Source organism: Geotrypetes seraphini, chromosome 7, assembly GCF_902459505.1.
Source record: "Geotrypetes seraphini chromosome 7, aGeoSer1.1, whole genome shotgun sequence".
NCBI classification, from domain to species: domain Eukaryota; kingdom Metazoa; phylum Chordata; class Amphibia; order Gymnophiona; family Dermophiidae; genus Geotrypetes; species Geotrypetes seraphini.
The window spans coordinates 44202269-44228426 of record NC_047090.1 but is presented as its reverse complement, the minus strand read 5'-3'; the positions used below and the strand labels follow the sequence as shown (position 1 = coordinate 44228426).

The 26158-nt window shown below is 45.8% G+C and overlaps 1 protein-coding gene across 1 annotated transcript in view; it reads right to left on the bottom strand.

Moving 5' to 3' along the window:
* The window catches only part of WNK1 (WNK lysine deficient protein kinase 1), a 538182-nt gene that overhangs the window by 422593 nt on the left and 89431 nt on the right, over positions 1-26158 (bottom strand). The window contains 2 exon segments of the mRNA XM_033953429.1: positions 1418-1575; positions 6815-7035. Of these exon segments, the coding sequence (XP_033809320.1) occupies positions 1418-1575; positions 6815-7035 (379 nt within the window).

The window sequence follows — 26158 nt, the reverse complement described above, 5'->3', positions numbered from 1 at the left end:
CTTAACTGCAAGTTGGTTGTACGGTTCCTCGTACCGTCCAGTCAGCAGGCCCGCCTCCGTCCAAATAAGGCAGGCCCAGCCCTCCCCAGCCCAACTTACAGGATCCTAGGGCCTGATTGGCCCAGGTGCCTAAGGCCCCTCCCGCTATAGGATCCCCCTTAGGCCGTAGGATCCTGTGGGTTGGGCAAGGGAGGAGCAAGCCCGCCTCATTTGGACGGAGGTGGGCCTGCTGGCCGGACAGTGCGAGGAACCGTCCAACCAACTTGCAGGTAAGCCCGAGGAGGGTTCCGGAGTGGGGGGTTTCGTTGGGGGGAGGGGTCCGGCAGGAGGAGTTGTGCATCCTCCTGCCGGTGATAACGGGTTTTGTTGGCAGGAGGGGTTGGGCACCCTCCTGCCGCGATCGTCAGGGGTGGGGTGGGGGGGGACTACCGGCAGGAAGGGTTGAGCACCTTTCTGCCGGCGATCACGGGTTTTGTCAGCAGGAGTGGTTGGGCACCCTCCTGCCGGAAACCGCTGGTTTTGGCGCCAGAAGGAGTTGGGCACCTTCCTGCTACGATCATCGGGGGTGGGGATGGCCTACCGGCAGGAAGGGTTAAACACCTTCCTGCTGGCGATCGCGGGTTTTGTCAGCAGGAGGGGTTGGGCACCCTCCTGCTGCAATCGTCGGGGGGGGGGGTTGGGGAGGGGAGACTGGCGGCCGTAGCCACGGCCACTATACTAATCGCGGCAGGGAAATCCCTTGCCGCAATTAAGTATAGCGGCCACGTCTACTTACCATGTAGGCCAGCATTTTGCTAGCCTACATTGTAAGCGTCTCCCGCTCTGCTATGGAGATGCGTAGGGCCGCCTAAAGCTACTGTCTACCCTTAGGCGAGCTTAGGCGGGCTTGCGGGCCTCCCTAGGCTTCCAGAGGCGCCTTCAATATAGGCGGCCTGCCTGGGGAGCATTTTTTTTTAGAAAACGTGCCTCCCGATTGGTTGATTAAACAGCTGTAGGACGTCTACAGCTGCCTACAATTGGGACGCATTTTGCAGAATCAGGGCCAAAAGGCCCACTGATGTTTCTAGTGACCAGGTTCTACAGTGGAAGCATATGCTGGTGGAGTATATGTTCTTTTAAAAAGCACAGAGAACTGAGGGTTCTCGATTTCTCACATTATTTATTTATTTATTCATTCATTCATAAGAGAACCTTTACACTCTGGTTGTGATTTTCCAACAGAATGCATTATATACTATTCATTGAGGGATTTATTTATATGAATTATTGAATACCTGGACTTGGTATCTATTTGGAAAACAGCAGCATACACAGTGAAGCAGCATGGAAGTCTGAAGTTAAGAGAAGAAATACTATTTATGCAGGGGGGAAAAAAAAAAAAAAAAGAGGTGAAAAAAGAAATGGGGGGAGGACTTACGCTGGTCACTCGACGGTAGATCTGCGCAGCATTTTGGCACTCGGAGTAAGGATATTCAGATGTAGCCATCTCAAGCATGCACATCCCAAAAGCATACACGTCAACCGACTCATCGTATTTCTCCTCATACATCTCAGGGGCCATGAACTCGGGGGTACCTTAAATTAAAAGAACGATTCAGACTCTAAATGTCTCAAAGCGAGCAGAGGCTGGTGGCGCTACTCACCGCAGGATGCTGATGGGATGACCTGTGAGAGAAGAGAGAAAGTGGGGGCAAAAAAGGAGGAAGTTTCCTTAGTTAATCTGTTGCATCATTAAACCTTATGAGAATTTCATTGCAAAGCCTTTGATAAGGGATATGTCCAGGTGTGCATAGGTAAAAGAGGGGGAGGGAGAAATCATAGCTATTGTGGAGGGACAAATAGAAAAAAAAAGAACCACAATGACGTGCTAACCAAAATTACAAGACTATAGGATATTAAATTTAAATCTAAGACAAATAGAGAGAAAGAAAAAGACTAGCGAGGCTCAAACCAAAACCAAACCTACCTTTTCCACCTGCAAGAAAAAAAAGATTTAGGCGTTTGAAGTTTCACAAACCTGTGTACCAGATCGCCACCTACTGTAAAAAAAAAGAAGTGATGATTAAAAGCCATCAGCTAGTCTCCAACTTCTAATACTCCATTTACCTTAGAATAGTTTTTGAATTCAAAGGCCTTGCAATGAAAAACCTTAAGCCAGAATAAAAATTGTACAAAAAAAAAAGGGAAAAATAATTTTCTGGAAGAGCCACTCACCAGAACCCTTCTTGTCTCATACTTACCATCTCAACTGCAGTACATATTAAAGGTCTACTGCAGCTGCGGGAAATAGAGTGAGCGACACCCTACAGGCAAAAATACTCAGAAATACAGAGAATTGAGTTACAGGAACAGAGCGCGATTCATTTAAAGATCAGAACAGCATATAGCTTGTAGAGGCTTCAATTATGGCATGCCTCACAGCAAAAAAAAAACAAAAAAGTGTACAAAAAGTTTGTGATTTCCCTAGCAGTGCCAGCAAACCTGAGGCTAGAAGATGCTAGAGCTAGATAGACAAAAAAAAGGTCTGAAAATAGCCCAAATCAATTCCCATGTCTCCAGAAAAAGTTTTCACCTTGCATGATCATAAACAACAATACCTGAAATGAACAATCGGGAGTTTAACTATATTTAATTTTAAGCAGCTACCTTTCTTTCTACACAACAGGGAGTTTCTATTTTGTTTAAAAATAATAGCTTTCTCCTCCCTGTATGAACACTGGCAGCCTCTGGCCTGCTATGAAAGAGAATATCCCTTTTTATGACAGACAGCATATACAGGAGACTGAAATTCCATCCCAGCTGTGCTTTTTGTAGTTCTTTCCCCTTTCTGACAAAGAGAAGGATTAAGAGCTGTCTTCTTATTTGCAACACAAACTTGCCAAGTAGTTCATGTAATATCAGTAAAAACAGGGCTGATAAAACCAGTTACTATGGTTAACAGAAGCTTAAGAGTTCTTATAATGGAAGATTAGGTTCTTACCTTTGGTAATTTTTTGTTAATCCACTACAGATTCTGTACGATAGGTGTTCAATCCGAATCCACGAACCATGTCTTACGGAAGTTATACTCAAATCTCTCTGTACCTTCCACATAGCAATGGAGTATAGCGCCCTCTTCAGGTTAATCCCAAAGCAATTGATCAGCACTGGAATAAAGCATACACAGAAGAAGGGGACTCGGGGGACTTCCCCATCAATATAACAATTCTGTTCTGCTCTGCAACATATTAGATAATGAAGGGAATAGACTCAGTAGATAAGGACAGGTTGTCATCCTCTCCAATATCAATATATATATATATATATATATATATATATATATATAAAAAATGAATGGAAAAATGGTATTACAATTAGTACTATTATGGGGGCGGGGTCTGGGGTGGAGATTGGGTGGAGATGGGCACGATTTAGCCCAGTGTTCTTCAACTGCCGGTCTGCAGACCGGTGTCGGTCCACAAAATAATTATTTTATTTCCACCGGTCCATAGGTGTCAAAAGGTTGAAGAACACTGCTCTAAGTAACTTACTCCTTAACCATTTGTCATACCAATCATTCAGAAGATCACTGAAAACCCATTTATTTGACAAATTTGTTTAATTTCCTTAATCGTTTTTCCACTATGCCTATCCAAACCATCTCCTTTGCTGGATTCAGACTGTGAAAGTTTGCTCATTTATATTCTAATTAGCAATCTTCTGTGTTCATCCCAAGCTTTTTTTGAATTCCATCACAGTTTCCTCTCCGAGGGAACCGTCGATGTGCTGAGAGGTCAGAGGCCAATATGCACGGATGGAGAGAGGGACCTTGGGGTGATAGTGTCTGAGGATCTGAAAGCAACAAAACAGAGCGACAAAGTGGTAGCTGTAGCCAAAAGGATGCTGGGCTGCATAGAAAGAATCATAACTAGCAGAAAAAAAAGGAGGTGCTGATACTCCTGTACTTGTCATTTGTGAGGCCCTACCTGGAGTACTGTGTTCAGTTTTGGAAGCCTATCTGGCTAAGGATGTAAAAAGACTAGGAAGTGGTCCAGAGAAAAGCAACGAAAATGGTATGGGGCTTGCGCCAAAAGATGTACTAAAGGAGATAGAAAGACCTGAATATGTATACTCTAGATGGACCGTTCAGGTCTTTTATCTGCTTTCATTTACTATGTTACTAGGTTACTCTAGCTACAAGTGCCATGGAGAGAGCCTGAAGATGCACTTCTGCCCACCAGAATGATCTCTGTGCTTCTAGTCACAATGGAACACTTCTGGTCTCCCTCCCTCCCTTCCCCCCTCCCAGTTCACATGTACCACTATGGTGGCGTTTTCAGAAAAGACTTACCACTTTTCCTTCCAGGTTATTTTCCAGAGCCCTTAACATTAGCCATAAGTCTTGAATCTCTAGGTGATTTATGGACCATACCTTTAGACAGGTGGGGGGGCACTGATCCTGGATGAGGTGGTCCTTGCAATGAGCTCCCTAGCTGAAAAGACTGGCATCGGTTATGAAAGTCACCCACTCTGTGATACGAAAGGGCATGTTCTTCAACAGGGATCCTCCTTGAAGCCCTGTCTAGGGGAGTGGTATCTGAAGGGAGTGACGCTGAGGGGACCACCCAAACAGGAGAGACTCCTGTAGGAGGTTGGCAGGCAGTTGAGAACAGAAGTACCAGGAGATCCCTGATCTGATTTTTGAAGTTTCTATTTCCCCATGCCATGTCAAATTGAATGCCCAGATATTCCAAAATCTGAATGGCTCTTCTTGAAGTTGACAATCCAGCCTAGGCAATGTCAGAGGGAAGGCTTCCATATCAGGTGCGGGATGCGCGTGAGGAGCCGCTGCACAAAGCTTTGTGCAATGCAGCACTCAGGGAGCCGGCCCGAAAATGCCGCTTTGATGGCACTGTGGACTGGCCTGAAGATAACACCTGGGGGCAGGCCAGAAGGCAAGGCACAGCATGGAGGGAGAGAGACAACAATGGTAGGGGGAATGCTTTTATTTTTTTTATTTAGTGATTGATTTACATCTGCTGTCTTTTCAGGAAGAAATGCATTTGTTTCTTTTCCTCTGGGGTTGTACTGCTTGCAGAGTCTTGCATTTTAGGGTTTGTTTTAGTTTTTGGTCCTGCATTTGCATGGGGTTATCTGTTTTCTGGTAGGAATGAATGTTGAAAAAGCATACAGCGTGCTGTGTGTGTGTCTGTGTGTGTCTGTGTGAATGGAAAAATGGTATTACAATTAGTACTATTATGGGGGCGGGGGCGGGGTCTGGGGTGGAGAGCGGCACGATTTAGCCCAGTGTTCTTCAACTGCCGGTCCGCAGACTGGTGTCGGTCCACAAAATAATTATTTTATTTCCGCCGGTCCATAGGTGTCAAAAGGTTGAAGAACACTGCTCTAAGTAACTTACTCCTTAACCATTTGTCATACCAATCATTCAGAAGATCACTGAAGACCCATTTATTTGACAAATTTGTTTAACTTCCTTAATCGTTTTTCCACTATGTCTTCCGGCATACTCCTGTTGTATATAACTACGTTACATGCCTGTCTGTATTCTCCTACTTCATACTCATGATGTAACTTAGCTGCATCTATGCAGTCTCTCTTGTTGTAAACCATCTTGAACCAAAAGGTATGACGGGATATCAATAAAGCTATTATTACTTATAACCCCCCCCTCCCCCGATTTTCCCATAGGAAATAATGGGGCTGTACTCATAGTGTTGTACAGTGCCTGTCTGTCAGCTCTTTTTCTCACTCTCTGCAGCTGAAGTGTAGGGAAAGGATTTTATGCCTCAGAAACTTCTCCAAACAATCCAATCTTTGGGGAGTCGGACAAACTCCAAATGAGACCTCCACCCCCCTCAGAACCTCGACATGTGATGGGGCAGAAAATACACAGCTGGCACTGATACACCGAGGGTTCTTACTCAGGGTGCCCACAGCCTGCACTTAAACCTCTAAGATTATCAGAAGGCAAGCATGCTCCCAGGGAAATAGACCCCGAGCTTCAGGGTGGCATACAGCAGGCTAGCCCCACAGGTCTACTCAAAGGCTTGTCCTGTGAAGCTGCAGTCCAGTTCCATGGAATCTGCCTCCTTTCCCAGGCAGAGATCCCCTAAATTAGAGGGTCTCAGGGTACCGAAGCCACAAAAAAAAAAAAATTAAATCAAACTTACGTCGAAAGAAAAGAAAAATAAAGCAGAGCAGATCAGAAAAACCTCTGCACGGTTTGCCTGCAGAAAGAAAAAACTGAAGCGGGCACTATACTACACTGCTATGTAGGAGGTGCAGAAAGCTTTGAGTGCAACTTCTGCAAACTCGGTTCACGGGTTTGGATTTAACACCTATCGCAACAGAAAGCAGCATATTAGTAAAAGTTAGCTCTCAGCTTCTAAAGCTGCAATGAAGGCTCAAAAACTGGACTAAATATTTAACCAGCTGTTATTGCACCAAATACTCATCAACTCATTTAGAATTACAATTAGTACTACAGAAAAATCTAGTCCTGGAAGGTTTTATCGGCACTGCTTGGCTGAATTTTAAAGGCATCGAAAATTCAATAAAAGCTAAATATCTCTTTCAGGCACCAGTAACGGCAACAGCACAGCCAGAATTTCAAAAAGGGATACCCCATTTCATGGCAATGCAAATGGAACCCACATCTCACAGTAGACAAAAGCAGCTTGTAACTAAAACTGTACACATTTTTTCCAAGTTACAGATTTCAAATTCAGAGACAAGTAACTATTATAATGTAAATAACCAGAAAACAATAATGGGGTAAGGATGCACCGAGCTCCACAAAGTACTGGAAACATACCTATGACACTTTTAGCAAATGAGGCCCGCTTCAGAGTAGCTAGTCCCAAGTCGCCAATTTTGACAGATCCTGTAGGGCCAGTGATAAAAATGTTGTCGCATTTCAGGTCCCTGTGGATGATGGGTGGCAGGCGCGTGTGCAGGAAAAGTAGTCCCTTTAAAATTTGGCGGCACCAGCTACGAAGCACTTTGATCTTCATTACTTTGAACCTTTTCAGATATCTACAGGAAAGGTGGAAAAAGGTAAATTTACTACAAAAAAGAGAGTTTTAAAAAAGACCTAAAACAAAGTAGCAAATAGCGCTACTTCCTTCTGATGACAGACAGACATTCAGAAGCAAAGTGCATTATGGACCCTTAAGGCTTAAATTATGAAAAAAAGCAACCTGTATAGATATTTGGTATTTATATATGTACTAGTGTTTAAGCCCGTTACATTAATGGGTACTAGTAAAGCCTCCTTCCCTTACATGTCCCCTATTTTCATCCCCAGCTCCAAACCCATTTTTACCCCCCCCCCCCAGACCCATTCTCCCATCTTTTCCCTTTCAGCCCCAGCCCCCTTTTCTCACCAGCAGCATTTCCCTTCCCACTCCACTTCCCTGTGCAGTAGCAGCAGAAGCATACCCTCCCCCTCCATTTTCCTGTGCAGCAGCAGCAGCATTTCCCTCCACCAACCCACTTCTCTGTGCAGTAGCACCTCTTCCGTGCTCCCCCTGCCCCCTCTTCCCTACTCCTCCGGTTTAGCAGCATCTCTTCCCTGCTCCCCTGGACCCTCTTCCCTGCTCCCCCTGTCCAGTAGCACCTCTTCCGTACTCCCCCTGCCCCTCTTCCCTGCTCCCCCTGTCCAGCAGTACCTCTTCCCTGCTCCCCTGTTCCTTTTCCTTGTTCCCCCCGTCCAGCAGCACCTCTTCCCTGCTCCCCTGGCCCAGCAGAACCTCTTCCCTGCTCCCCTCACTACCTTCCATACTTTGTCCCTCCCGCACCCTCCGAAGCCAACCTGCGTGCCTTCCCCCCCACCCCCGCCACTATCGCTGCCGTGCAGCCGACCCCACTGACCCTCCCACCATCAGATGTCATCAGAGACGCGGCAGAGGAAATCAGAGCATGGGAAGACTGTGAAGCAGCGTCTTTAGTGTGATGCGGCCGCTGCTGGAGCCGGGAGGTTTGTGCATCTCGCGGTGGGAGGGTCAATGGGGGTTCGTGTGCGCCAGGAAAGGGTGCACAGGGGGGAGGGGGTGACGACAGCGACAAACTTACAGGGAGTGAGTAGAAGCGCGCATGTGCACTCTTGCCGGCGGGGCTCTACAGCTCATGGAAAACGGAACACGCAGGTAAGAGTGCGCATGTGCGCTTAGGGTTTTATTATATTAGATGTACCAACCAGTTTAAAAGGTTTATTATTATTTTTAAATTAAATGTCACTTCACTGGCTCCCTGTTTGTTTTCGAATACAGTTCAAGATCCTCTTACAGACCTACAAGTGTATTCATTCCGCAGCTCCTCAATCTCTCTCATCTCTTGTCTCTCCCTATACATTTTACCCTCAATATTTGCAGGGGTTAGGGACAGAGCCGGTCCGCAAATGTTGAAAATTCGCGAATAACTTTTTGGCCGGCTCTGACCCACCCCTAGCTCTCTCCCCACCTTCCCCCTAGCATCCCGGACCTTACCTGGTGGTCAAGCGGGCTTTCAGGGCAGGAGCAATCTTCCTACGCTCCTGCCCGTGCAGATCACTGAGACAAAATGGCTACGGGGAGTTCCCGTAGTCTCTCGAGACTACGATGGGAACTCCCCGCAGCCATTTTGTCTCAGTGATCCGCACGGGGTAGGAGCGTTGGAAGATCACTCCTGCCCCGAAAGCCTGCTAGCCTACCAGGTAAGATCCGGGAAGGTCAAAAATGCAGCGTTTCCTGTATAAGTTCATGCCCTTCCCTCCTTCCCTCCATCATTTTTCCTAAGTTTGTGCTCCCTCCCTTTCAAGTCCTCTCAAGTCTCACACCCTTCTCCCTCCCTTCTGTGCCATGGGTGTTTACCTTCAGGCTTGCTCCCTCCTCATTGCTAGTCATTTTTTGCTGAAAGCCACGAGCAGCGCCTCCCTCTCAAGTCCCAAAACACTCTTCTCCCTCCCTCCCGCCCTTCTGTGCCGCGGGTGTTTACCGTCTTATCTGCTCCTTCCTCAATCTTGTTGCAGCGTTCGCTCAAAGCCGCGGGCAGTGGCTTGAACGCGTCTCCTGCGGCTGATCTGGAAGCGTTCCCTCTGATGTCATGACGTCAGCTGCAAGAGGCACATAGGATCCGCTGCTCGCGGCTTTGAGCGAACGATTCAGCAAGACGGAGGAGAGAGCAGGAAAGATGGTAAACACCCGGGGGCGACAGAGGAAAACACCTCATCGCTCTCGAGCGCGAGCTGGGCTGCACAAAATACTTCACAGGGCCACATGCAGCCCAAGGGCCCCGGGTTGGACACCCCTGATCTAGAGTATAACAGTCAGTATGGACCCACTTCTTGAATGTTTATTTCCAGTTTTCTGACAAAGAACGCTTAAAAGTGATGCTAATGTATACAAGTGAGAACTCTCTTGGGCATTTCAACATAAACAACTAACTCCCAGTACTGACAATACAAATTTCAAAGTAAAAAACTTTAAAGCTCTTGAACACAAATGGCCGAAGATTTTGAATGGGCAGGTAAGACAGCAAAGTATTTGTCCCTGCACATATGTTTTGATTTAAAAACATACCTTTATTGCCTTTAGATTTCTATTGTGGAAAATATGCCAACCTAACACCTCATTTCTTCCCAGTTTAACTTTAGGTCCTAAAAAAGAATTTAACTCAGCCATGTAACTGACCTTCCTTGAATTAGCCACTAGAGCGCACCCAAGTTGTTCATTTCCTTTCACACATTAAATACATAGTAGCCCTATGTAAAAATACAAATAAAACCTGGAATCGCGAGCCAAATTCTTCATCTCTGTAGTGAATTTATGCCAACAAAAAACAGCAGAAACATCCTCTTTCCCACTTTAATGAGCAGAATCATCCCTCTAGCTTTCATACTGCTCCTGAATATAATCCTTAAATCAGAAATACACTTCTCCCTCCGTATTTGCTGTGATAGGGGATTAACAGAACCACAAATATAGAAAAACCATGAATGACTTTTTCATATGTTGTTCGCTGTTTTCTATTAAAAAACATCGTGAATATAGTGAAACCGTGAATAACATGGTGGGAGACCTGGTCTGTTCCTGAAGGAGAGGCAAAACACTGAAGAAAATGCTGGGAATCAGCAATTTTCTCTGTAAAAGCTTGGAATCAGCGATTTCTCTATGCAAGCTGCTGTAATTTGGAGGAGGAGTCACCAAGCTAAAAACCGTGAATAATCGAAACCACGAATGCTGAAACCGCAAATACGGAGGGAGAAGTGTACCAAATCTTAACCCTTAAGGAAATCGTAAGAATATTGACAATGAGCATTCATTAGACTAAATTTACATCCAATACCTCTACATTTTGGATCAAACTAAATAATTGTGTTTGCTTAACATACTTGGTCGAGTTACATTATTATGACCACTGCCTACCTCTGACATCAGGGCCACAGCCAATGGATGAGTGCACATATCATGCATAGACTTTGTGGGTATATAAGGTGGGATGTTAGCAAAATGCCAATATAGCAACCATGGCTGTCATCAGGAAACAACACATGATTTAAAATGTAAAATAAACTTGGATTTCTCAGACCCTGTAAAAGGCATGATTATCAACTACTGGGCCAAGAGTGGCAGCATTTTGGAAATGGAAGAGTTTGTGAACTGTTCAAGGGCTGCTGTGATTAAAGTGTACCATGAGTGGATGAATGGAACCTTTTCGATGACTCAACATGGTAACTGTGGGCCAGCACAAGCCTATCGATGCAAGAAGTGAATGTTAGTTGCGCAGGTTGGTGCAGGCAGATCAGCACGCTACTATGGAGCAACTCATCGTCCAAACAAACCAGGGGGCTTCCAGATGTGTGTCCAAAACGACTGCAGTGAATCCTGTTGCAAATGGGGCTCTGGAGTAGAGAGCTGCACATGAACGGAGGCAATGGGAATCTTGCGGGAATCCCCTCCACACATGCAGGGATCCCATGCGGAAGGGTCATCTTTGTTTGGGGATCCATGGGTATGGTACCTTCTTCCAGTGTTGGGTCCTACATAGTCACACTCGCTCACTCTTTTTAGGCCGACAACAGCATTCCTTCGCTCTCCACTCTACTGGTAGCTGACCCAGAAGCCATCCCTCTAACATGTTTTGCGTCAGAGGGAGGCAACTGGTGCAGAACGTGCGCGGGCTGCGTGAGAGTTTGCAGCATGTGCACGCCAATGGGGAGCTTTTGGGGGGGGGGGAAGGCGCGTGGCAGTCTGAGTATCCTGAACAACTCCACCTGGTATGAGGAACATAGAGCCTTGGAGTTTCTGGCCTTGGTGGGTCGCCATTATCGCATGAGCACGCTGCTAAGCCAGCATAGTGTGCAGAGCCCCGAGGGCATGAACCTATGGTGGGAGATAGTGAAGTGAGGAGGGAAGCTTACAACTTGCTGCTTTTACTTGCTTCTGGCCTTCCTCACTGCCGGGTCCTGCTTACTGTTTCCGTGAAGGCAGGACCCGGCAGCGAGGAAGGCCCGAAGCAAGCAAGAGCAGCTAATTGTAAGCTTCCCTCCTCACTTCCCCACCTTAGCCTGTAGCGAATTGTGACTGCTATGCTGCACTGCAGGGGGTGGGGGGGAGAAATGCTGCACTTAGTGCACTGTGGCCAATTGGAGGGAGGAGAAAGAAAGAAATGCTGCTGTTGGCACTGCGGGGAGGGGGAAGAAATGCTGCAGTGTGGCCAAGTGGAGGAGGGAAGAGAAATGTTGCTGCTGCACCCAATTGGAGGGGAGAGAGGGATGGAGAAGGAAGACCAGGGAAGGGAGAGGAGAGGAAAGAGAGATTCCAAGACCATAGGAGGGATAGGAAAGCAGATACCAGACCATGGAGGGGGGAGGGAGAGATGTCAGGGCATATAAGGGGGGGGAAGAGATAAATGCCAGACCAGGGGAAAGGATGGAAGGAGAGGAGAGAGAGATGTCAGGGCATGGGGGAGGGAAGGGAAACTAAGGAGGCAAATGCCAGACCACAGGGAAAAGAAGGAAAGGAGCTGCCAGAGCAAAGAGAGAGATGCCAGGGCATGGGGGTTGGGAAGGGAATGAGATAGAGATGCCAGAGCATAGGGGAGGGGGTGGAGACAGAAAAATGGAGACGGGGTGAAGCTGAAATGAATCATGTACAAAGGAGAAAGGGCACAGAATATAGTTTATTGAAGGACATAAAAAAGGGAACATGTCGTATGGAAGAGAGAGAGGGTGGACAATAGATGGAAGGGGTGGGTAGAGAGCGGGCAGAGGCTGGGTGGAAGGGGCAAAGAGAGAGGGCAGATGTTGCATGGAAGTGATAAAGGACAAATGCTGTATAGAAAGAAGAGTGAAGAGAAGATGAAGCAGAAACGACAAAAGGTAGAAATTTTTTTTGTTGTTTTACTATTGATTAAAGTTTATAAATAGGAAATGGAAATAAGACAATTTTAATGGGGACTAAACCCCCTTTCCTCAGGTCAGGACATGATACCATAATAGCAGTATACTGTACTGTCTTGAAGAAAGATTTGGCCTCTGAAAGCTAATTGAAAGATGGATTAGTCCAATAAAATGGTATTTTCTTATTTCTTGTTATTTGTTTTACTTCTATTTGTTCATTTGTAAAGTGGTGATTGTTATGTATCAGTTTTTTCAAAATTTACATCTTTATATTTTGCACAGTATTAAGGGGACATGTGTCACTGTTTCTGTAGTGTTGCAGAGTCTGGTTTCTTGGCGGTTTAGTTTAACATTTGTCTACATATTTCTATTTTTAGTTTGTGATTATTCCATATTGGGCAAGGGTGCATCTCTGTTCTGTGTGTATGAAAAGGACATGGTTTTTTGTTAGCATCGACTGTACAGGATTGATTGTGCAGGATCTGGCTTGTTTAGTTTTACAATGCATGTGTTGGTGTTCTAGTGCTCACTGCAGTGTTTAAAATGCTGCCTTTTCCTAGGTGCACCCTTGTTGTGCGACTCATGGATTATTACTAAAATAACTTTTTTATATAGAGGAGGGGTTGTTAAAATGATCAGCACTGGCTGTCATATATACTAGATACGCCACTGGATTTAATGACCCTATTTCTAACCACCAAATTTCCCTGTCCCGCCCCACCCGACTACTTTATCATGCCACCCATGGGGAGAGATGGGGTGGAGAGCAGTTGGAAAGAGAAAGGAGAGAAGTTGGATCTGGGGATGGAAGGGAGGTAGGGAGAAATTTTAGGCCTGTGGATGGAAGGCAGAGAGATGCAGCATCTCTCTTTTTTTCTCCTCCATCTCATTGTTCAGCATCAAAGGGGGAGGGAAGAAGAAAAACAGAAAAGAGAGGGAGCAAAATGTTGGATCATGGGGATAGAGGAGGAGAGATGGACCCATGGGAGGGCAGGAGGGATGAGATCTGGGATAAGAAAGGGACAGGGAGTTATAACCTGACCAGTGGGGAAAGGGATGGGATTCTGAAAGTGGTGAGCCATGTGGATGAGGTCAAAAACGGAGATGACAAGATGAGAGAGAGCAGTGAGTGGTAGAAATGTGGTAATGGGGAGTAGATAGAAAGAAATAGGAGGCTGGGAAAGGAGTGAGATGGGCAATGGGAGAGCTAGGGACTGAGAGAAGATGGAGAATTGAGAGGTAGCTGAACATTTAAAATGAAGAAGGGTGAGAAAGAAGGCAAGATTTGAGTGGACAGAGGCAGAAAAGAAAAAGTTAAGAAAGCTGAAAGGGAAAAATCAATACATCGGAGACAGGCATAGGAAATGGAACAGAGAAAGAGGAGAAAATAAGACAGCAGACACTGGAAAGAGAATTAGTTGAAGATAGACAAAAAGCATGAACGAGTAAAACTGGGACCAAGATGATGGAAAAAACAAATATCCAGACAACAAGGTAGAAAAAAATTGTTTTATTTGAAATTTAACTGGAATATGTTAGCTTTGGGATATGTGCATCACAATTATTTTTGTATTCAGTGGCGTAGTCATATACCTGTACAGCTTAATTGGAGCCCAAAAATTAGTGGATGGGCACCAAAGTTTCTCACAGCCTGAGTGCAAATTTACAAATACTAGAGCTATTGGGGTATCCCAAGTCCTGCCATCTCGAGTCTGACCAACCAAAATCTCCAAGCTTTGCAGCCATGGCAACATCCTCAAGCTGTCACTGCTTTCAAGCATGCATGAAAGCTAATGTGGAGGGGACAGGGAGGAGGGAAGGCAGTAGCTCTGCAATATTGCTGTCAGCTGCAGAACTTGGGAAGTTGGAGGGGGAGGAAGTGGCCTTCAGTTGGTGAGGTTTGAGGATCCCTACTAGCTACAGCAGGGGAGATGTTCATTTTGAGGGAGCCTAAGCTCAAAGTGGGAGGCCCAAAAAGCAGTAATATTTACCCTGACTGAACGATCCTCCACGTGCGTAAATGACAGCTGATGAAGCATCCCCGTTCTGATGAGGCTCACCGTAGCTGTAATAGAAGTGAATGGGAAAACCAGGAGTGCGCATCACTGCTCATCAGAGAGGGGATGCGGAAGCCTGTGGCTGCTCCCACTGTTAGCAGTGTATGTGGAGGGATCACTCAGTCAGGGAAAGTATTACTGCTTTTTTTGGGTTCCTCTCCACAGTGTCTAATCTAATCTAATCTAAATCTTGGGTTTATATACCGCATCATCTCCGCAGATGGAGCTCGACACGGTTTACATGGTTAGGGAAGGAACGGAACTCCAGTGGAATTATATAAGTATGAGAGAAGAGAGGTTGGTGTGAGAGTGCCAGGAGCGGGACGGGGTTACGTTCTGGAGAAGAGCCAGGTCTTCAGATGCTTACGGAATGGTAGAAGGGGGCTCAAATTGCGGAGAGGGGAAGGGAGACTGTTCCAGAGCTGAGTGATTCTGAAAGGGTTTATTATTAGATACGTACATCTTCTATATTAGTGATTGCAAATTTGGGACCTGCTTGGCCTTTTTTTTTTTTTTTTTGCTCATCAGCTAGTGTGCGGCCCCAGAAAATTTTTTTTTCGTCCAATACGACCCAGGGAAGCTAAAAGGTTGGACACCCTTGCCCTATTCCTTCACCGTGAGCAGGGAAGGGAAATTTGCATAGCACCAAATTTGCACCACCAAATTTCCCCATCCTGCCCCAACCAGCTGGAAAAAATTTTCTGGGGAGAACACTGCATTAGAGATATTTGAATCTGAAAAAGTGTGAAAATTTGCATAAATGCATACAGCCATATTTTTTGAATGGTCATATCTTCAGCTTCACTTCACTGTAAAGGCTCATATTGCAAATCTTGAAAGTACCTCATGGTACATGTCTGCTGGTAAAGTTGTACCCTCAGCTGACTTACCTACCAGCAGCAGTATGGAGCCAAACTTTGCCAAAAATTTTCGTTCGTGAATTTTTTTGCCTATTTTGGTGATCTGTAGAAATGGAAGCACGTTCGCAAAAGACTTCAAACTTGGCACAGAAACTTGCCCCAAGGTGTTGTACCAAACTGCACAATTTCAGACTCCTAGGTAGTTTCCTTCTGCCGCAGTGCTTAAGCAAAGTTGGTGTTTTAGGTCACATGAGGCATGGGAGTGGATCGATTGCTTGGTTGGGGGGGGGGGTTTGGTGCACTCCCTTCACCTTTTTGAACCTTTTGCATTCTCCCAGGGCGATGGAGGTGCCTTATCTAAACTACGGTTATTAAAACCTCTTTGCACGGCATGGCAGTGGTGGCGCAGAGTACAAGGGAAATCTCCGTGTCCCCTTTTCTACAACTGATGGGCAATCCCAACTTTTTTCCAGGTCTATGCTCCAGACCTTTTGGGGATTGGGCATCTCAGGGGGCAGTTACTCTTTATGATATGTTCGATGTGGACAAGGGCACTTTCTTAACATTTTCCCAATTCAAAGAAAATTAGGCGGTCCCCAACACTCAATTCTATGCATACTTGCAGGCAAGACATTATTTCCTGAGTATACAACAATAATACAGGGCAGGGTGGTTTGTTGGATGATTATCTTTTTAGGATACCAGCCTCCGTGAGCTCTCTTTATGTTGGGTATGGGGTGGTGCACACTGCAGGGCATACCGGGACTTTAACTATGCTTAGGGAAAAATGGAACAGAGCTCTCTCTGCTGATTACACCCCCGAGGCTTTTACAAATCTTTTCCGAACCCTGCATGACTTTGTACAATCTGTGGCTTGGCAGGAAACTCAATTTAAAATTTTACACAGGGCGTATATCACCAAAGTGTGGAGAGCCTGAATGAGATTGTAGGCAGACAAACAGTGTGGCAAGTGTAATCAGGCCCCAGAGACATTCCTACTTTCTTTCCTGGAATGTCCCATATTAACATTATGGAATTATTCATTTACGCAGCTTCAAGTGGGGTTATAAAACATTGCTCTTAGGAGACCAAACTTTGCTGGTAGACCAGGACCTGACACTACCACAGCAGCGATAGCACAGTTACTTACCGTAACAGGTGTTATCCAGGGACAGCAGGCAGATATTCTTGACTGATGGGTGACGGCACCGACGGAGCCCCGGTACGGACAATTTTAGAGTAATTGCACTCTAAGAAACTTGGAAAGTTCTGGTAGGCCGCACCGCGCACGCCCGCGAGTGCCTTCCGCCACCGACAGAGGCGCGCGGTCCCCAGTTAGGATAAGCCAGCTAAGAAGCCAACCGCGGGAGGTCCGGTGGGAGGGAGCGAAGAATATCTGCCTGCTGTCCCTGGATAACACCTGTTACGGTAAGTAACTGTGCTTTATCCCAGGACAAGCAGGCAGCATATTCTTGACTGATGGGTGACCTCCAAGCTAACAAAAAGAGGGATGGAGGGAAGGTTGGCCATTTAGGAAAACAAATTTTGCAAAACAGATTAGGCCGAAGTGTCCATCCCGTCTGGAGAATGCATCCAGACAATAATGAGATGAAAAAGTATGAACTGAGGACCAAGTAGCAGCCTTGCAGATTTCCTCAATAGGAGTGGAACGGAGGAAAGCTACCGATGCTGCCAAAGCTCGGACTCTATGGGCCGTGACAGAACCTTCCAGTGTCAGTCCGGTCTGAGCATAACAGAATGAAATGCACGCTGCCAGCCAATTAGACAACATACGTTTAGAAACAGGACGTCCCAATTTATTCGGATCAAAGGACAGAAAGAGTTGAGGGAATGATCTGTGGGGCTTAGTACGGTCTAAATAGTAAGCCAGAGCCCGCTTACAGTCCAAAGTATGCAGAGCCTGTTCTCCAGAATGCGAGTGAGGTTTCGGAAAGAAGACAGGCAGAACAATGGATTGGTTGAGATGGAATTCAGAGACAACCTTAGGGAGAAACTTTGGATGTGTATGCAGAACCACCTTGTCATGATGGAAGATTGTAAAAGGTGGATCCGCAACTAGTGCATGTAGCTCACTGACCCTCCTGGCAGAGGTAAGAGCAATAAGGAAAAGTACCTTCCAAGTAAGGAACTTGAAAGAAGCGGTAGCCAAAGGTTCAAATGGAGGCTTCATTAAAGCGGAAAGAACTACATTGAGATCCCAGATAACAGGAGGGGCTTTAAGAGGTGGTTTCACATTAAAAAGACCCCGCATGAACCTGGACACCAAGGGATGAGCTGAGAGGAGATTTTCCATGGACTGGCTCATGGAAAAGCCGCAATAGCACTGAGGTGGATTCTAATTGAAGTGGACTTGAGGCCAGAGTCTGACAAAGAAAGAAGATAATCCAACAAGGTCTCCACTGCAAGGGAAGTGGGATCATGATGATGAAGAAGACACCAGGAAGAAAAACGTGTCCACTTCTGATGGTAACATTGCAGAGTAGCCGGTTTCCTGGAGGCATCCAGAATTGAACGAACAGGCTGAGACAAAAGCGTAATTCATGAGAAGTCAGCCCGAGAGATACAAGCTGTCAGGTGCAGAGACTGGAGGTTGGGATGTAGAAGGGTCTCCTGATGCTGTGTAAAGCAGAGAAGGAAACAGTGGAAGAAGAAAAGGTTCCCTGGAACTGAGTTGAAGTAGAAGGGAGAACCAATGTTGCCTGGGCCACCTCGGAGCAATCAGAATCATGGTGGCTCGTTCCCTCTTGAGCTTGAACAAGGTTCTCAACATGAGAGGCAGAGGAGGGAAAGCATACAGGAACAGATTGGACCAGTCGAGGAGAAATGCATCCGCTGCCAGACGGTGAGGAGAGTAGAGTCTGGAGCAGAATAGGGGGCAGCTGGTGATTGTGAGGAGCTGCAAAAGAGGTCTATCTGAGGAGTGCCCCATTGAGCGATAGATGGACTGTAGAGTGAAAGGATCGAGTGTCCACTCGTGAGGCTGGAGAATTCTGCTGAGCTTGTCCGCTAAGGAATTCTTTTCTCCCTGAATGTAGATAACTTTCAGGAATAGATGGTGATTTATGGCCCAAGTCCAGATCTTCTGGGCTTCCTGGCAACAAGAGGCGAGAGCCCGTTCCACCCTGCTTGTTGATGTAGTACATCGCAACTTGATTGTCTGTGCACAGCAGGAGAACTGAGGGAAGAGAAGAATGTTGGAAAAGCCTTGAGGGCATAAAACATCGCTCTGAGTTCCAGGAAATTGATGTGATGCTTCTTTTCCTGGGCTGTCCAAAATCCTTGAGTTTGGAACTCGTTCAAATCGGCTCCCCAGGCATAAGGGGAGGCGTCGGTGGTGATGACTAGTTGATGAGGAGGTGGATGGAGCAGAAGACCTCTGAATAGATTTGAGGATATCAACCACCATTGTAGAGACTGACGAAGAGATGATGTGACAGATATGTGACGTGAGCAAGGATCCATCGCTTGGGACCACTGGGTAGCTAGGGTCCATTGAGGAGTGCGCAGGTGAAGACGTGCGAAGGGTGTGACATGAACTCTGGAAGCCATGTGATCCAAGAGTATCATCATTTGCTTGGCAGAGATGGAAAGTTGTAGAAGCACCTGCTGACACAGAGATTGAAGCGTTTGAAGACGGTTGGATGGCAGGAACACTCTCATGAGGACTGTGTCCAAGACAGCTCCGATGAATTGAAGTCTCTGAGTGGGGATGAGATGAGATTTGGGTAGATTGATCTCGAACCCCAGAAGTTGAAGAAACATGATGGTTTGGTTGGTGGCCAGGAGAACAGTCTGAGATGAATTGGCCTTGATTAACCAGTCGTCCAGGTAAGGAAAGACCTGAAGGTGGTGAGATCGTAGAAAGGCAGCCACCACAATCAGACATTTGGTGAACACTCTTGGAGAGGAGGCAAGACCGAAGGGCAGCACCTTGTATTGGTAATGACAACGATTGATCATGAAGCATAGGTACTGTCTGGAAGCCAGATTGACCGGTATATGAGTGTATGCTTCTTTGAGATCGAGGGAACATAGCCAGTCGCCTTGATTGAGAAGAGGGTAAAGAGTGGCCAGAGAAAGCATTTTGAATTTCTCTTTGACCAAGCATTTGTTTAGATCGCGAAGATCTAGAATGGGTCTTAGATCTCCTGTCTTTTTGGGGACTAGGAAATAACGGGAGTAGAATCCCTGCCCTCTCTGATCTAGAGGAACTTCCTCTATAGCGTTCAGAAGGAGGAGGGATTGAACTTCTTGAAGGAGGGAAGACCGAGGAGTGTTGAAAGCAGACTCTCTTGGTAGACTTTGGACAGGAGGTGTCTGAAAGTTGAGAGAGTAGCCATGGCGGATGATGTTGAGGACCCACAGGTCCGAGGTGATGATTTCCCAACGGCTTATGAAATGTATAAGGCGTCCTCCTATGGGCTGTGGAAGATGAGTAGAAGGAGGAAGATTGGCTATGTCCAGGAGAACCAAGTCAAAAGGGCTGAGTTGACTTTTGAGAAGGAGGAGGTTTCACTTGCTGTTGCTGCTGGGCAGGTCGAGCAGGTTGCCTCTGTTGCTGCCTCTGACGCCTGGGTTGTTGCTGTGTTTGAGGTAAGGGACGAGCCACAAACCTTCGTTGGTAGGCCGATTGTTGACGAAAAGGCCTAGAAGGTGGGGTCGTCTTCTTTGTCTTAAGGAGAGTATCCCATCGAGTTTCATGAGCTGAGAGTTTCCGAGTAGTAGAGTCCATGGATTCTCCGAACAGCTCATCTCCTAAGCAAGGTGCATTGGCCAGTCGATCTTGGTGATTGACATCGAGTTCGGACACTCTGAGCCAGGCCAGTCGTCGCATAGCCACTGACATAGCCGTGGCTCTAGAGGTCAGCTCAAAAGTGTCATAAATTGATCTGACCATGAACTTGCGCAGTTGCAAGAGCGATGAAGAAGCTTGGCGAAAGGCTGGTTTCTTACGGTCAGGGAGATATTTCTCAAAAGATGACAAACTTTGAATAAGATGCTTAAGATAAAAGGAAAAATGGAAAGCATAGTTTCCTGACCTGTTCGCTAGCATTGCATTTTGATACATCCTTTTGCCAAACTTATCCATGGCCTTACCTTCCCTGCCAGGAGGAACAGAGGCATACACACTAGCCCCCGTGGATTTCTTTAAAGTAGACTCTACTAATAAAGACTCATGGGGGAGTTGAGGCTTGTCAAAGCCTGGAATTGGTATGACCTTATATAAGGAGTCCAGTTTACGGGGAGCTCCTGGAATGGTCAATGGTGTCTCTAGATTTTTGTAAAATGTCTCTCTTAAAATGTCATGGAGAGGCAGCTTGAGAAATTCCTTTGGAGGCTGGTCAAAGTCAAGAGCATCTAAAAATGCTTTGGATTTTTTGGATTCAGCCTCCAAGGGAATAGATAAAGAGTCACACATCTCTTTAAGAAAAGAGGTGAAAGAAGTTGCATCAGGTTTGGAAGATGGATCAAAACCAGAAGGATCCTCATCCCCTAATGAACACTCTCCCTCAGAGAGGAAAGGCTCTTCTGAATCACCCCACAGATCAGGGTCCCTCACCTGAAAACTGCGGTCCCGTGACTCCGGTGTGGAGGGTTCTAGGTGTCGAGTTTTATGAGTCGACTTACCAGACCTCTGTGAACCGGTACCGGGAGACGTTAAGGGTTGTGCCGGTGCCGACGTTTGAACAGCCTGGTGTCTCGGTTCCGGTGCCAAGATTGGCATTGATACCGAAGAAGTGATGTGCCCCGGTACCGACAAAGTGGATGCCGATAGAGGGGGCTGCTGCACCGTCGGTACCGGCGGCTCAGACCGGACCGGGACTGGAAGGCTCGGAGTCAAAAGAGCAGGGAGTAGCTGTTGGAGTTGTTCCTTTAGCTGGACCTGCAGGACTGCGGCAATGCGCTCGTCCAATGAAGGCACCGGTACCGCTTTTTTCTTCTGCGGTACCTTGGGTGCCGCTCTACACTCCGAAGAGGAACCCGATGTCGAGGGGCTCACCTCAATCGGGGCGGAGCGCTTCCGTGGACGCCTCGTGGTCGGCAGGATTGGACTCGCTGCTACTGAGACCGGAGGACGCTCCAACGGGGAAGGCTTCTTAGCCGGCTTACCTGCGGGGTGCGACGCCGGCGCGGTGTCGACGAAGTCGGTGCCGACTGAGATGGAGCCGACGTCGGTGCCGGCGGTGCGGAATCAGACATCTCGGTGCCGAACAATAACTGCTGCTGTATCTGGCGGTTTTTAAGTGTTCTCTTCTTTAAAGTCACACAGCGGGAGCAAGTAGACGCTCGATGGTCAGGACCAAGACACTGCAGACACCAGTTGTGTGGGTCTGTCAGTGAAATTGGTCGAGCGCACCACTGGCACTTTTTAAACCCGGGTTGAGGGGGCATGAAAGTAAATACAGCTTCTGCCAAATCGAAGGCCGAGGCCTCGATGATGGCAATAGGCCCCGCCGGGGCTAAACGAAAACTGAAGAAAAAATTTTTTTTTTTTTTTTTAGAAAAGAAAAGAAATAACGGAAATAAAATTTCCAAAAGGGTTTACGCGAGCGGGAAGACGATATAAAGTAGAAAAAATAACTTTCAACAGCCGTTGAAAGAAACGCGTCTTCTTAGCTCCGCGGAAACTAAGAAACTGGGGACCGCGCGCCTCTGTCGGGCGGGAAGGCACTCGCGCGTGCGCGGTGCAGCCTACCAGAACTTTCCAAGTTCTTAGAGTGCAATCACTCTAAAATTGTCCGTACCGGGGCTCCGTCGGTGCCGTCACCCATCAGTCAAGAATATGCTGCCTGCTTGTCCTGGGATAATTATTTATATGACTTTGTTAACAGTTCGGAAAACAATTTTACAGCATTGGACACAGGACGAAGCTATTCCCTTAGAGAGCTGGCTACATCTGATGACTTTAGTAGCACGCTTTGAACTTTGTTATTAGGAACACTCTTTGAACCCTGAAGTACTAGCCTATATGGCTCTATGGAAAGTGTTTCTCCGTTTATCTCTGGTCTCTCGTACAGCGGAGGGAAGGGAGGGGGAATGAATGAGGATTATGTATGTGGTTTGATTGGTTAGTATGTGTACCAGATGATTTCCTTGGCTAGGGGTTGCTGAGGTCTACTACAACCCTCAAAAAGTACAAAATGTGGAAGCTGGGAGACCGGAGATTCCTGTCCTTGTGATCAGGCATACTATCATGGTACAATGCTTGTTTAACGTTCTTTGTATCTTTTCAAGTTTGAATATTTGTTGATTGTGTTATCTCTATTCTTTTGTTGACTCCTTAATAAAAACGACATTAAAAAAAAAAAAGAGAGAGAGAAATTTACTGCAAAAACAACCCAGGCAAGAAGGCTCAAACAGGGCCTAAAGCTGAAGCCACCAGATGTGTGTCTGACAAAATCAAACAAACAAAAAGAGAAAACAAAGAGACTTCTGCCCCTTGAGCAGCCCTTGGTCGCTGTGGGTTACTGGGCACTGACTGCTCTGGCGCAAATCAAGCAGCTGGAGAGGCCATACCTCTCCCACATCTTTAACCAACTTCTTAAAATACTCCCCAGAGAACTGCTGTCCCTGAAAGGGCAACTGGATTAAGAGCTTCTTAAAGGCTGTATTTGCCACCCAATTGCAGAACCAGCACCACCTCTAGTCAACCACAGTCGGACCGAATTGTAAGCATATCAGGTAGTTGCCCGCAAAAAAAATTAGGGGTGGTGGGAGGAACTCCACACTCAGCCAGGTCCAATATGTGGATCTGGAAACCTGACAGCTAGCCATTGTTCAACCAAACTGTGAGGCAAAGGCCTACATTGCTAGGAGCTGGCCAGAGACCAGGAGCACCAGTATGAACAACCTCTGTTGGAAATAGAAAAATATTGAACTTTCTTATGAGAACTAGCAGATTCAACATTAGAAAATATAAGCTTCTTTATCTCCCTCTGCTGGAAGAGAGAACATGTTAAAGATGGTACTACGAGACACTTAAAAAAAATAAAATAAAAAAGAGGACTCTTATAAGGGATGATAAGGAATTAAGAATATTTCCACACAAAGTAAAACAAATAAATCTCACACAAATGAAAAAAGGCAACACAGAGATAGAACATAGGGATGCAACCTGCATGGAGTGGCAGGTGCAATCCCAGACACTTTTCTGGACAGAATGGATTAGCCAGGCTGGTCTATAACTACCACCATTTACTAAGTTACATTCTGAAGTCAAGGGGAGCGACTACCTGTTGTACAATTACTTTCAGTGTTGCTATGTAAGCTGTCTATCATTGTAAGATCAGATTTTAGGTGGGAACTGACAAACCACTTAGGAAAGACTATCTTCCAAAGAAGGAAAAATGTCTTACCTGTTAATTTTCTTTCCTTTAGACCAATGGTCTCTGTCAGCATAGCTATTGCTAGCATTCTTAGTTGGCATAACTAATGTCAGCAAAGGCCTATGGGAAATTATCCGACTCTGGATGCAGAATTCTGTGCTCCTGCACAGAATTCACATACATTAATCATTCAGCCAGACTGGATTGTTTATCAAGAAGATAGGCTGCTTGAATGGGACAAAGAAGCCAGAGACTAATCCCATCTACCATGCCTGCAAGTATCACACCCTCCTTATCAATTAAATTAACCATTGTTTCAAACAGTTTACAAATTCTAAACAGAAAGATACTGGGACATACAATAGTTTCTATACACAGAATAAGATTCCAAGCTATAAAAGCATCCTTTCTGCAACACATCGGCAGCTCTCTCTGTCTATCCTTCTCTTTATCTATGGAACACGAAGCTTAGACTATCACCCCATCCCCCTTTTCTCTCTCTCTCTGCCTTTCCCTGGAACTTCACGCTTCCTTCTGGACTCTGTAAGGCAGGGAAACTGCTTTGCTCTCTACTTAATTGTAATGCTTCATTGTAATTCTTCAGAATATTGCTTTTCTGTAAGACTATTTCTATAATATATTCTTTATGCAATCACCTCTGGCTGTGCCTCTTTGATTCTACTTCCTGGTGAATCTTCAGTGAGGGAACTGAACCTGGGACCTGGCATGTGTAAGGGCGCCTCTCAAGTGACCCCACAAACCATATATTGTGGGGGGCCACACTAACAATCCTTACATTTTGGAGGCTCTCCTCGGTGCTTCCTGATGATTTCATTTGGGTAAGTAGAATTCAATATTTTTTTTTCCTCCTATTTTATGCTTTGCTAGAGTGTGTTGCATGTAAGAATATTTCAGCTGCTCTGAAGAAAAGCATGGTCCAAAATTAAAACAGTCACTCAATTAAGACACGCCACATCTGTACTAATAACTTTTACTTTTTTACCTTGTGTTTTTAATTCTATTTCTTGTCAGTCTCTGCCCTGGTGAAAGGCCCAGTGCACACTGGACTGGAACTGGCAGCTGACACCTCTGCTCTTCTAACAGACTTCTTATATTTTTTCCTGCTAAACTTCTGCCTGTAAATTTCAGGTAGTAACCAGTGTGGGCAAGTGTGGGCATAAGCGTATTATTTATGCCAATGACTCTTGCCTAACACGCTTTACCTCGATTTTCTACCTATTAACTAAAGTCTCCCTCCTTCATCAGTGGGAGCATTTCAATCTCAAAGGCTACACACAGACAGGGACATTTAGAAGGCCATATAAATATATGAGCAAGGCCCACGAACCAAGGCAGACTTCTGCAGCCTCAAATATGAACCCTTTTGATTTTCAAGAACTCACAGATATTGTACACAAATATTTTGACAAGAAAGGGGGTCCATATGAGGGTAATTTTCCAGAACACACATGGCACGATATTCAGAAACAAATGGTTTCTCATTCTCAGGAGTTTAGAAAGAAAACAAATAAACGAAAATGCCTTTTCATTCAAGGAATATTAAGGGGAGTTATTAGCCTAAGACAAGAAAATACTGACTTGAACACTCAGTGCCATCAGCTGTCCAAAGACTTAGATGAGGCACAAATTAATATATCCATGCTAAGAACCCAAATTGTTCAAGCTACAAATTCCTTTTTAACTGTAAATGAACAATTAGAAGAGGCCAAGGCAGAATTAAAGTATTTAAAGTCAAAATGTGCCTCACACTGACAGGTTAATGCTGTCTCCTCACAGATTCTGCCGTCTGCATCAGTGCAACATTCACCCTATAATTCACCCTACAATCCATGTAGACAGTTTATTGAAAAACAAAACACTGTTTTTGTAGCAGGCCAGCGAAAAGATAAACTAGCTACAGATGTAGAACAGGAAGAAGAACCGACAAACGAAAGTGAGGAAAATTCATTACCAGGCCAGAGCAATACCAATAGTACCCCTATAAGTGACACAGCTCCAGTAACTGTAATGCTGCAGGGACATATGAAAGATAGTGACATTGAAAGAATAGTGGAGAAAGTGGGCCCTATGCCTTTTAACACAAATGAATGGTGCAAATGGGCTACTGACATACTGATTCACTGGGGTCTAGGAAATACAAAAGGAACAATGCAGATTTTGATAAGCTTATGCACCTAGCCCTGGGTCCACATTATTATAAATCTGGATCTCTTGTTCATCCATACCAATTTGTAAAGATGGGCATCGAACAACTATTTCGCTGCACCTCTTTGCAAGTACTTAGAACTCTTTCATCCCTGCCAACCGATACACCAGAGCAAATAGAGTGTGGGTAATCAACGCAGTACTTAACGAACATGAACATTGGCCCATTTCCTCAGATTATGGTCAGAGAGAACATAAAGAATTCCTATTAGAATTATTATCTCCCGAGATTACTAAACACCTTCTGTTGTTCTCGGAGGACCCTAAAACTACGTCTTTTGACACTTT